This window comes from Gopherus evgoodei, unplaced genomic scaffold (assembly GCF_007399415.2).
Source record: "Gopherus evgoodei ecotype Sinaloan lineage unplaced genomic scaffold, rGopEvg1_v1.p scaffold_37_arrow_ctg1, whole genome shotgun sequence".
Taxonomy (NCBI): Eukaryota; Metazoa; Chordata; order Testudines; family Testudinidae; genus Gopherus; species Gopherus evgoodei.
In genome coordinates, this window is record NW_022060049.1 from 2,208,048 (window position 1) to 2,221,158 (window position 13,111).

At 48.0% G+C, this 13,111-nt stretch overlaps 1 protein-coding gene across 1 annotated transcript; it reads right to left on the reverse strand.

The window, feature by feature from the left end:
* Window positions 1-717: 717 nt before the first annotated feature.
* Window positions 718-8,796, reverse strand: LOC115642072 (zinc finger protein 501-like). The gene is made up of 3 exons (XM_030545452.1): window positions 8,762-8,796; window positions 2,787-2,900; window positions 718-2,426 (listed from the first exon to the last, which is right to left on the reverse strand). Exons 1-3 carry the CDS (start codon window positions 8,793-8,795, stop codon window positions 1,246-1,248), a joined length of 1,329 nt encoding a protein of 442 aa, XP_030401312.1. The 5' UTR covers window position 8,796; the 3' UTR covers window positions 718-1,245.
* Window positions 8,797-13,111: the final 4,315 nt, after the last annotated feature.

Below are 13,111 nucleotides of genomic sequence, written 5' to 3' on the forward strand. Positions count from 1 at the left end.
AGGCTATGTCTACACTTCAAACACTGGAAGTATTTTTCTGACAACCCAATCCAACCCTGTCTACACTGGGGCTCACCTTAACTACTACTTCTCTGTGGAGTAGATTTTTCACACCCCTGAGAAATGTGGTTATGTCAACATAGCTTTTCATTGTAGATCAGCCTCTAGCCGGCTTTTAGACATGAAAGGTAGTGGAGTCCAGCCTTTTCCTTGATATTGATGGTCGACAATTGCAGCTTTCCTACCTGTTAGACACATCATATGACAGATGTCAGGCCTTTCCTTTGCAAATTAGAGAAGTGGGGAACTCGGTGACCCTTACAGGCTAAGTAGGTAAAAAGTTATACAACTTGTCTCCTCGAGTAGTTTTCCTTTTAATAGAAATTAACTTTGAAGCTAAGCAAAATAAGTTCTATCTGAAATACAAAAAATTTAAATCTACACTGGGCCAATATTCTCTTATACACTCTTTCTCACACACATTCTCCCACCCCAACCTTTGGAGGGAGGTTTTCTACCAGAACTCCTTACACTACATGTGAGTTCATATAACTCTGGCTCTTTTGCCATGTGTGTTGGTGGAAGGGGTTTCCTATATGGGAATGTTTGCATCATGGGGAAAAACACCTCTCTTGTTACACTTTTTAATCTTTCAAAGTAGGAGGTGATAGAGGACAAGTGATGTAAATACATAAACCAAGAGAAAACTAGGGTCTAATCTACACTAAAGACATTTATTGGTGTAACTATATTGCTCAGGGGTGTGAAAAATACACACTAGTGAGAAATGTAGTTACACAACCCTCCTCCCCTGTGAAATAACACTACATCAGCAGGAGAGCTTTGCCTGCCGACATAGCCACCGCCGCTTGTGGAGGCTGGACTAATAAAGTCCTAGGGAAGAGATTTCTCCCATTGGTGGAGAGCATCTGTAATAGCAATGCTACAGTAGCACCAACATCAGCTTTATTGTGTAGCCAGAGAGTCAGACACAAAACCTTAGAATCAGGACTCAACATGTGAGTATCCAGAAGTTTGAAATTGGAGCTCGACACATTTGTTGCCTCATTGGTTACCATCACTTCTACAGCCTGAAAGTCCTTGTTACCCACTCAGGCAGCCAGCTTGGGATCTACGGGGAAGGACTGTCCTATAAAGCACTCTCTCTTTGGATCCAAATGGTGAAGGATGATTGTTCTCAATCTAACCCTGGTATCCTTTGGAACGGTAATGAGACACACTGAACTAGGAAGTGGAGTTGGACAAAATTTCTTTGGACCCTAAGGTTTTCCCACACTCACTGCTTTCATAGGTTCTCTCACTTGTGTGGATTTTCTGATGCCTAATAAGGTTCCAGCTGCAACTGAAGGTTTTCCCACACTCAATGCATTCAAAGGGGCTCTCCCCAGTGTGGAATCTCTGATGCCTAATAAGGTGCGAGCTGCGACTGAAGGTTTTCCCACACTCACTGCATTCATAGGGGCTCTCCCATGTGTGGACTGTCTGATGCCTAATAAGATGTGAGCTGAAACTGAAGGTTTTCCCACACTCACTGCATTCATAGGGCCTCTCCCCTGTGTGGACTGTCTGATGTCTAATAAGGTGCGAGCTGTGACTGAAGGTTTTCCCACACTCACTGCATTCATAGGGCCTCTCCCCTGTGTGGACTGTCTGATGTCTAATAAGGTGCGAGCTGCGACTGAAGGTTTTCCCACACTCAAGGCATTCAAAGGGCGTCTTCCCCATGTGGATTCTCTGATGTGCAGAAAGGGCTGAGCTCTCAGTGAAGTATTTCCCACACTCATTGCATTTACAGGGCCACTCCCCTGTGTGGATTTTTTGATGGGCAATAAGGTTTGAGTGGCAATAGAAGGTTTTCCCACACTCACGGCATTTATAGGGCCGCTCCCCTGTGTGGATTCTTTGATGGGCAATAAGGTGTGAGCTGCGAGTGAAGGTTTTCCCACACTCACTGCATTCATAGGGCCTCTCCCCTGTGTGGATTCTCTGATGATCACAAAGGGCTGATCTTCGAGTGAAGCATTTTCCACATTCATGGCATTTATAGGGCCGCTCCCCTGTGTGGATTCTCTGATGAACAGAGAGGGTTGATCTTCGAGTGAAGTTTTTCCCACACTCACTGCATGTATTTTCAGTCTTTCCTATGAGGATTTCCTGCTGTGTTGTGGTTTCCTTGATGCTCTTCTGAGTTCCCCGACAGGAAATAAATTTACCCATTTTCTCTCCTGGCTGGTTTCCCTGCTCTCTTTCTGGTGTGTGCTGAGTCTCGCATGATTTTCCCTGCTCATGACTCTTCGACACATTTCTTTTTGATCTTTGCGATAATTCTCTGTGTTTATCCACTTGCTCAACATTTTCCTGCTGAGAATTCTGCTCCTCTTTCTCACATACTATTGCATCACCTGCTGTGATAGAGACAGAAACCTCAGACAGGGATGGAAAGGGGATGACTAAACCAAAACAAGTGCTGGAGGGAGGTCAAATAAAAATCAAGAACTCAACATCTCCAAACTCTTCCCCCAAATAGGAGAGAGGAGGGGATCAATTCAGCCTTCTCATCCCATTCAAATTTGCAAGGGGAATGGAGGAAGCTACTGCCTGGTGTCTGCTAGGATCTACAGGAAGCCATGAACTATATTTACCCTGAGGATATGACTCCTGCTAGGGACAATAATAAACTGAGAGACATCCCAAGGGCTTGTACGGCATCCCAGATGTTTCCTTCAGGCACTTACAGATTCTGAGTTGGTTTAATGTTTCCTCACCTGTGCAGGAAACTCTCAGGATCTCTCTTTCCTCTGAACCCTGGAGGTCTAGGACCCATGACTTTTCCCCTTGTTCCAGATGGGAGATCACATCAGGCTGGGAAACTGGAAACCCTGCTCAGATAAAAGAAAACAAAAGGAGTCCAGCGGATTTCTTAAGACTTGGTCATAAAAAACATTCTATTAATTTATCTTCAGTGCTTAGTGTGACTTGGTGTGCCTGGGGCAGTCCTCACTGAAAATGCCAAGGTCAGGGCAGGTTGAAAAAGGGAGAGCAGACGCTCCCAAAACTGGTGGTTAATACTGAAGTTAAACTCACTGACCAGACACAAACTGTGCTTCTGATCACCCACACGGGTTATTGAGAAGCTGAAAAAAGAAATCACACTGCCCCCTTTATTGCATTGCACTTCTCTGACTCCCAGTCAGCACCTAGGTCTGGTACAGTGAGAGGTTATTTAAAAACTCTGCGCACATATACAAAATGTTCTTTTGACCCCAAAGGGTCAGCCACTTTACCAAGTCAGCATGGGTTTGGATCTTACTGAAAATACCATGATGCCAGACAATACTTTAGCATCTAAACTAAAAGTTTAGATAAGAAAGAGAAAGAAAACCAGAAATAGAAAGAAAGTTGTTAAATGGGAAGACAGTCAGAAACATTTAGAAATCTATATATCAGGTTCTTAGCAGCATTCCTAAGTTGCCGGCTTGAAAGTCTGTTTGGAACACAGCCACAGCTTGGATGGGTCACTCAGTCCTTTGTTCAAGGCTTCAGTTTGCGTAGGTGCTGACTTTTGGTTTTGCCGATGGGTGCCCCATCCTGGCTCCGCCCCCTCCTCCAAAGCCCTGCCCCCACTGTACTTCTTCCTGCCCCATCTCCCTAGACTCTCCTGAATGCTGCCTCCTTACCGACCCCCTGCCCTAAATGACTCCTACCTACCGCTCACTCCTTTCCACCCCCTCCTGCCTTAAGGGTGAGGGTTCTTGTGCTGGAGGGGTGTTCTGCCAGTTTTGAGGGGAGACTATTTTCAGCATATTTATACACTTTCAGTGCACTCATTGAAAGTGTGTCTATAACTGGTATCTCCCCTTCCTGATGTTTCTCAGTTCTTGTTCTCTACCTGGGTCCCGTTTCCCATCTCTCTCTCTCTTTCTGCTCCCCATCTCCTGGTGCCTTTGTTTAGTGCCCGCTCCCACTCATGCACTCAAAGCAGTTCTATCTTCCCCCAAGCCCCACCCACTGTGGCCAGCCCAGAAGCTGCCCACCGTGACCCAGAGAGAGAAATTGAATTCAACAGCCCAGCATAGAAATGGTCCATTTATTCATCCTGCTTTATGGCTACTGTGTTACTCCAGCTCCTCCCAGTCCCCCACGCTGCAGCTCACCCCCCACTTTGAAGCTCGCTCGCTGACTCCCTCACCCGCTCTGCAACTTTTTGGGCAGGAAGCCCCACTAGGATCATGGCCAAAGGCAGGGGGGGAGGGGTTGCTTCCTCCCCTGGGTTGCAGCAGCCCAGCACCCCGAAGACAGACAAGCTCAGGCGTCCCAAGGTGAAGCAGGGCAGTGTCTCCTGACTTGAAGCTCATACACAGGGGTGAATGCAGCAAAAGGAATGCAGCTTCCAGGGAAGGGGAGATGGGGGGGGTGGATGGATCCAGGGGAAGGAAGTCAATCTTTCCTGACGCAGATGCTGATCGGCACGGGAAGGGATAAACTTCCTCTCAGGGAGGAAAAGCCCCTCAGCCAAGCTTGATCTGGGCAGGAGAGGGGGAAGACAGTTTTGAGGGGAGCAAGCGTTACTTTCCCAGGCACGAGAGCTGGCCATGGAGAAGAGCCCACAGGGAGGATGCAGCTACAAGCACTGGTGGTGTGTTGGCCCTTCTTGTCCCCTCACACATGGGGGAATGGATGCAGAGCCCTGGGACCTGGGTCAGAACCGTAGAGGTTGAGAGCTCCCAGAGCCCACATGGGAAGAGTCTGGGCACAGGCAGGGTCCAGGCTGGGAAGGGGGGCTGCTCATTTGCACCTGGGGCGAGGGCTGCAGTGAAGCCCCTCTCACCTTTGGCCATGGCTCGGTGCACCCAGCTGGCTGGAGCACGGGGAGGGTGCAAGCTGCTGGCCTCAGGCCAAGTTCACTCATCAGACACTAGGGCAAACTTTTCTTAAAGGAGCAATGTCTTCTGGTTTGTCCCCCTGCCCAGCACTAAGGAGGCCCACCGCTGGTTTCTGCTGGCTGGAGGGGGAGCACAGGTCCTGGGGGAGACACCAGGGTGGGCTGAGAATGGCTTGCTCAGTCCTTGAGAAACTCCCCCCAGCCCGTACTGCCCCCATCAGCCGCCTGGGGCAAACTGAGAAGCTGCCCAGCCGTCTCCCTCTAGCACCCTGCTGAGACGCTGCCCACCCCATCCCCAGCACAGAAGCTGCCAAGCCCTGAAAATTAAAAGGACTCACACACGCCTGCAGTGGAGCTGGGAGCTACAGCAGCTGCAGGGAAAACAGCTGATAAGTAGGCATTGGAGCCAAACCGCTGATTGGCCACAACCAGCCAAAGAGCTGCTGAGGGCTGCTGAGAATGCTAAATAGCTGATTGGCATTGCCAACAGCTGAGCTCCCCGGTGGGTGCACAGCACCCACAGAGTCGGGGCCTATGTCGGTTTGTAGAGAAGTGGCTCCAGAGGTAGGAAGAGGGATTGAAGACAAAATGCAGATGATGCATCTGCCTTTTATATTCCTTTTGCCATGTGGCTTGTACTTCCTGTGTCCCAAACACAAGCTTCACAGCACAGGGCATGGAAAAGCCTTGGAGTTCTCAGTACACAGGCATATCCCTGCATGTCTGGCTGACTCAATAGGTATATCCCCTTGATCCTTTCCATGGGCTCATTGTACAGCTGATGATCCTGGATGGGCCATCAAACAGGGTAGGCAGTGCTGATTCCAATATGTCTGGGGTGGCACCCAGAAACACAGTCCGGAATACAGATATACGATATGTATCTACATCTCACACTACAAAGGTGATACAAACAAACAAAGGCCTTGGCTACACTGGCACTTTACAGCGCTACAACTTTCTCGCTCAGGGGTGTGAAAAAACACACCCCTGGGTGCAGCAAGTTACAGCGCTGCAAAGTGCCAGTGTAAACAGTGCCCCAGCGCTGCAAGCTAATCCTCATGGGGAGGTGGAGTACCTGCAGCGCTGGTACTGCGGCCACACTTGCACTTCAAAGCCCTGCCATGGGAGCACTCCTGCGGCAGCGCTTTGGAGTTTCAAGTGTAGCCAAGCCCAAAATGATCATACTTGGAAAATTATAACATTTTCCCTGACACCTAACATGGCATATCTAGCACAATTCATTGCAATTTTATCATAGTGGTAAGTAATAATAATAATATAAAGTGTCTCACAATTCCAGACAGTGTCACACTTAGTAAACCAGTGAATTCCCAGAACCAGCTGCCCAGGTCCTTGAAGATGCAGAACACTCTGCTTAGGAGGGATTGAAATACCCACATATCTGCTGGGAACACACACAGACAGGCCGTGTCAGTCTGTAATCCTATGTTCACTCCTCTGGAAAATTATGATCAATTCTGTGCACAGTACGGTTTGTAAAGTATCACTTGAAATTGCATAATCTACTGAATATTATCCTCCTGCTAAAATGTGTAACAACACTGCATGTAAAGTTATGCGATTTTCCTGTATGATATTACAAAAAGTTACAATTCTGGGGAACACCCACAGACCAGTTCCTCAGAGACAGCAAGGCAAACAGCTGGTCAAACAGCCCTTCACTGGCAGGGGGAAGGTGTGAAGAAGACATTTACATTCCACCATATGAAACATATCTACAACAGACAGCCTGGCACCATCACTCAGCTGAGAACTGAAGCTGTTTCTAACAGAAAGGACTGAATTATAAAAAGAGGTGAGGAAATTCTCTCTCCTCTTTCCCTCTGCCTATGACAAATCCTGAAGAACTGAACTTGGGCAGCAGGGGCAGGTTAGGGGGAGTCCTGGCTGAAAGGAAAGCCAGCCTGTCTCAGCACATGGTGAGAGAAACATTTGATTTGAATCTATTTTAGCTTGTTAACTTGGATGTTAGTTTGTGTTTTCTCTTGCATTTCTTTTGTAAACAATTCTGACTTTTATGCCTCATTACCCATAGTCATTGAAAAGATTTTTTTTTCCAGCAGTTAATTTTGTTTTACCTAACCAGTGTGTCTGGATTCAAGTGTGTTGGAAACTCCATTTGGGATAACAAGGCTGGTGCAGTCATTTTCCACTGATGAAATGACAGATTTCATATGAGCTTGCATTGTTCAGTAGTGTGCTGGACAGGACAAAATGCACATTTCTGGGGGAAGTCTGGAACTGGAGAATTTTCTGGGGTTCTCAGATGTGGTACTGTAATTCGGGAGTCACTGACTAGTAGCACCCAATACAGTGAAACTGGGAGCAAGTTTTACATGCTGGACACTGTGTGTTAACTGCCCAGGAGCGGCTGCTCTCACAGTAGAGCAGTGTAAAAGGCACCCCAGCCAGGGGAACCAAGGGGACACAGCTGTTCAACAGTCCAGATTGCACTGTAGTTAATGTCACAGACACTCAATTTCAAAAAGAGGCTCCTAAAACACAGAAAGTAAATCCATGTCCCAGAAATCCAAGACTCCAGAGAGAGGGCAAGTCTCCCTGGCTCTGCTTCTTGCTGACAGAGGTCCAGAGACAATGAGAGGGGAAGCTGGGAACAGTAACCACGGGCTGGTGGGGCTCAGTAGAGAAAGGGAACAGGAAGGGCAGGGATATTACTGAATGTAGGATCTCAGCAGTATTAGATGTCAGGATAGCACATAGTGCAGCCCATTGGAAAACCATCTCAATTATAAATATAAAATGATGGGGTCTAAATTATCTGTTTCCACTGAAGAGAGATCTTGGAGTCACTGTGGATAGTTCTCTGAAAACATCCACTCAGCATTCAGTGGCTGTCAAAAAGCAAACAAAAAGTTGGGAATCATTAAGAAAGGGTTAGATAATAAAAGACAGAAAATATCATATTGTCTCTCTATGAATCCATGGTACACCCACATCTTGAATACTGCATGCAGATGTGGTCTCCACATCTCAAAGAAGATATATGGGAATTGGAAAAGGTTCAGAAAAGGACAAAAAAAAAGATTAGGGGTATGGAACAACTTCTGTATGAGGTGAGATTAAAAAGACTGGGACTTTTCAGCTTGGAAAAGAGACAAAGGGGGGATATGAGAGAGGTCTATAAAATCATGACTGGCATGGAGAAAGTGAATAGGGAAGTGTTATTTACTCCTCATAACACAAGGACTAGGAATCAAATGAAATTAATAGGAAGCAAGTCAGAACAAACAAAAGGAAGTATTTCTTCACACAACGCACAGTCAACCCGTGGGACTCCTTGCCTGAGGAGGTTGCGAGCGCTAGGAATATAAACAGGGTTTAAAAGAGAACTGGATAAATTCATGGAGGTTAACTCCATTAATAGCTATTAGCCAAGATGGGTAAGGAATGGTGTCCTTGGCCTCTGTTTGTCAGACGGGGGTGATGGATAGCAGGAGAGAGATCACTTGGTGATTGACTGTTGGGTTCATTCACTCCGGGGTACTTGGAGCTGGCCACCGTCAGTGGACAGGATACTGGGGCAGACAGACCTTTGCTCTGACCTAGTACAGACATTCTTATGTTCTTACGTTATGTTGGACCTAAGCCCCAGCTTTACTTGAGCAAACAGGAGATATTTGACACTGTGTGATACTGCTCCTGTGCGCTGTTCCAAAAGTGTTCTGCAGCAAGGAAGGGTCTCTGGTTGTGTGTGTGTCACTGGCATATTGCAGTGATGCAGAAACAGGGCAGAGTAGATATGGCATTGGGGGGTGGCATGCACCATCTCTCTTCATTTCCCCTTCCAAGAACCGAGGAGATGGGAATTCTTACCCAGCGAGGTCACATTCTCATAGTTCTCCTGCATGACGTCTCTGTAGAGGGCTCTCTGAGTTGGGTCCAGCAGAACCCACTCTTCCCTGGTGAAATACACAGCCACGTCCTCGAAGGTCACCGGCCCCTGAAAGAGCAAGAGTCCAACACTCAGTACCTACTGTACCACTCACACTTTCAATCAAATGGAATCTCTGGTGGATGACAGTCAGAGACCCACCCCCAGCCCACTCAGAGAATCCTGGAAACACCAGGTGGAGGGGATGAACAAAGAGCCCCTTGTCTCTCCCAGCAAATCCATCACATACCTACTAGCCACAGACTGATACAGGAGATGAAGCCCCTAGCAGGGTCCAGGGAGAGCTCCCTGGTAGGAAGCCCAACTCTTCTCATTGTGAGGAGCTGGATATGAAGGGAGGGGAATCTCTCCTATGTCTGACTGGTGGGTGCCCCATTAATATCTCTCAGCAGCCAGTAGTGAGTCGGGTCAGGCTCCAGCACTGGGAGACTGGTCAGTTTTCCTAGCCCCATGTAGGTGGGTTATTTTCTGTTCCAGAATTGAGGGCATTTCAACCTCCTAATCTCATGAGTCTGCTCCTAGAGTCTAGGCCATTTATTAAACAACTCCCAGCAGGTTTGCCACAACCTGTCCCCCTCCCTTCCCCATCCTGTGCATTTCCTGCCCCACTCCAATCTCCAAACCAGACTACGCAAACCTTCCCATCTCTGCTGTATTTGCTGTCCCTCTCCCTCCAGCAGGAACCCACCAGCAACCCCCAAGTAATCCCTACCTGAGCTGGCTCCACTGTAGCCATTTCTCTTCTATGTCCCATGAGAGGATGGAATGAGCTAGAGCGAAACATGGACCTCATTCTGCAGCCTGGCAGGGCGAGAAGGGCAATTGTGGAGGTTTCAGAACAGGTTTTAGTTAGTTTCACATCACGATTCCCCCAGGCCCTTTCCCTGCAGACAGACATCCTAGATTCTGCCATCCTGGGAAAGTGCTTGCTCTCTTTATTATAGTGTAATACTGGTCCCTCCTGCCAGGCTAAGCCCAGAGAGATATTTTTAACCTCTCTTCTCCGTCCCTCCATCCCATAACAAAACCCTGGTCTACACTGAAGGTGGAGGCTGATCTAAGATACGCAACTTCAGCTATGAGAATAGCGTAGCTGAAGTCGGTTTACTTAGATCGACTTACTGCAGCATCCGACTGCTGCTGCTAACCCATCGAGTCCACATTCGCCCCTTGAGGCAGTGGAGTACTGGAGTTGATGGGAGAGCACCACCTGCCGATCCGGTGGTAGGCTAGACCTGCCCTTTGTCTCTGAACACAAGCCTAGAAAAGAGCAGAACCAAAGGAGTTACTCTGGGGGATTCCCTCGGACACTGAGCCCAGGGCAGTCATACCCCAGCAGGGGGAATATCGAGCGAGGAACTGGCTTTTCCTCTGATCCTTTTCTTGTTCACTGGAAATCTCCCCATTGACTCATTTCTCCCACTGCCCCTTTCAGTCTCTCCTTCCTCTGTTCTCTCTCCCTGCCCCTCTGGCTAGGAAAGTTCCATTCCAGGGGGCTTTGCTCTTCCATGGCTGGATTTTCTCCTGGCAATTGCTAATGGGAGGAGAGGCTGTTTGTGTAGAGTCACTTTCTTGCTAGTCCCCAGCATTTTCTCAGAGGTCTTTCAGTTAACCTGGAGTCTATGATAGAATTTGTATTAACAGGGCCCAGCTCTGCCCCAAGGGGCTAGTACAAGCTGGAGAAAGTCATCACCTGGGCCTGGCAGAGAAGAAGCTTTAATTAAGATCACTTTCCAGCACAGAACCCCCGCTGGGGGAGCAGCAGCTGCTAAGCCTGGTCTCCCAGATCACAATGGAGGCTGCAGCGTCTGACCCAGGAAGCTGAACCTCAGTATCCTGAGCAGAGAGGGACAGAGCGTTTGAGCACCTTCCCTCCTTTAGCTCTCTGGGGAGAGCAGCTAATGAGAGCCCCTCCTCACAGGGAGAATTGCTGATCTCATTTGCCCCATTGTCTATCTGGAGTCACTCCTTGTCTTTCCATACAGTGACTCTGGATTATCATGGTCTCAATGAAACCAGATTTCAGAAGGAATGAGTCCAGAATGCTGTGGAAGAGACCATTGTGTGGCAGTGCTGACGCCCTTCCCACCTCCCTCACCCCCCAGATCTAGGACAAGGACTTGGGGGGGGGGGGGAAGAGGGGCACGAATTTTCCCAGTGGAACCAGAAGTTCCTGCAGTTTTCAAAAGGGGAGAAAAAAAATATCTGTGATTTCACCTCACAGTGTTTGATAAGTGGCTAGAAAGTTATCACGGTGACTGGGTCTGGCCGGCGAATGCCGAGCAGTGCTTGGAGCCAGGATTCTGGCACAAGCTGATGAGATAGAAGGAACATGGTTAGTAGCAGCCCCCAGAGCCTCCAGCTAGGGTCCCACCAGATATTCCCTGGGACCCAACCACCAGAATCCCTGGCCAGAGACCCCAGAAACCCTTCAGAGCCCCACCAGCCAGAGAACCCCCACCAGATCTTCACTGCCAGACTAGGAATCCCAAAGGTTTCCTCCTACCAAGAGCCCCCACCAGCCAGGGACCTCCCCAAGGGGACCCCAATTGGGAACTCACTGCCTGCCTGGGATTTCCCCACTGCCTGCCTAGGACCCCAGCCTGCCCTTCAGCAGAAAGATAAGACATGTCCATGCCCTGTCACTAGCAAATAATGGTCACCATGGATCCATCCCAAGGTGGCTACATCTTAGCAATGTGGGAAGCAGCCCCTCACAGAGGCCATTTGTCATGGGGTTTGGGATACTTCTGGACCCACACTGCACTCAGAGTGACCTCCTCATCCTGTGACAGCTGGAGAAAAGAAAAGGGTCCAGCCAACTCTCCTGTTACCAGCTGGGAACCACTGATCCCCAAACAGGGAGAGGCTTCTGGCTTTGATGTGTATTAAATATGTGGTTTGTCTCTTTCTTTGGCAAACATTTTAACAAAGATAAAGGGGGGAAGAAATGATTCTCCAAGGAGAGGGGAAAGATGATCACTAGGCAATTTAACCCTCTGCAACATCCAGGATGGAGAATGATTCAGGGCAACAGGTTCACTGGAAGGAAGAAGTTGCTGGGATTTAGAAACACAGGGAACAGTCCCAAACCCGAGAGGATTTTTAATTGATATTTGATAATGACATAGAAAGAGGGAAATCCTGAGCTCTGAGATCAATGTGCAGAAATGAAAGAGAAAGGGTGGAAATCTAAGCGATTTTGGATCCACTTTTGCCAATTATAGAGAGGAAAGTGTAAAATCGGAGGGATTTTATATCAGTTGTTGGTATGAGGTAAAATCTGAGTGTATTTCACATCAATATTTGATAAATGAATCGAGCAGAAATGGGAAACATTTGCAAACATTTTATATGCATGTTCAAGAGTCTGAGGAAAGGTGTAAATCTGAGATTTTCTTTGTATTTTATCATTAGAGAGACAGGGAAAAAAAATCTCAGGGCATATTCAATTAGAAATAGACAACTAGAGAGAAGTAGGGAAAATGTTTAGGATATTTTATATCAGTCTTTGAGATTTGCAGAGAAAACGTGTCACAAGGTAAGCAATTGATAACATGAGAGAAAAATACCAAGATCTGAGGGGATTTTATGTTGCTATTAAATAACTAGAGGGAAAGGGGGACTGTTTGACTGGATTTTATGAGACTATCCAATACATAAACAGAAAGTGATGGCTCCCCACTGCCACCATTCACATGGGCAGCAAGGAGCCCTTTGAGGAGCTGATTTAAGAGGGCAAGGGGGGGCGAGCTGGAGCTGGAAGGCTCCCTGGACAAAGGAAGGGGGCAGCAGCTGGTGATGGGCAAGTGACTAGCAACTGAGGGCTGGGGGAAACTTTGTTGGTAGTTTGGGGTCAGTGGGTGGGTTTGGGAAACGGGTCTGGGCAGTCTCCATGGAGGACACGTGCTCTTCGCATCCCCGCCCTGGCAGGGAATGGGCATCTCATCCCAGCCCCATGCCAGGGACAGCCATGTACTGGGGAATGACCCAGGGCAACAATTTCCCACCTAAACAAGAACAAATCACTGCAGATAAAATGGGTGGGAAAAACTGCCATATCGGAGAGTTTTTAAATGGACTATTGAGAAGCATGGAGAGAGCAGGGCAATATCGGGGGAGATTAGAAAGCAGATCATTGGGGGGGAATCTCCCTGGATTTTATAGCTACCTACGATAACGAGAGAAAGGGGAAAAAAGCTTGACAAGACTTTGCGTGTGGGAGGAAGTTGCACAAACAAGGAAGGATTCAGTGAACTTACCCCCCCATG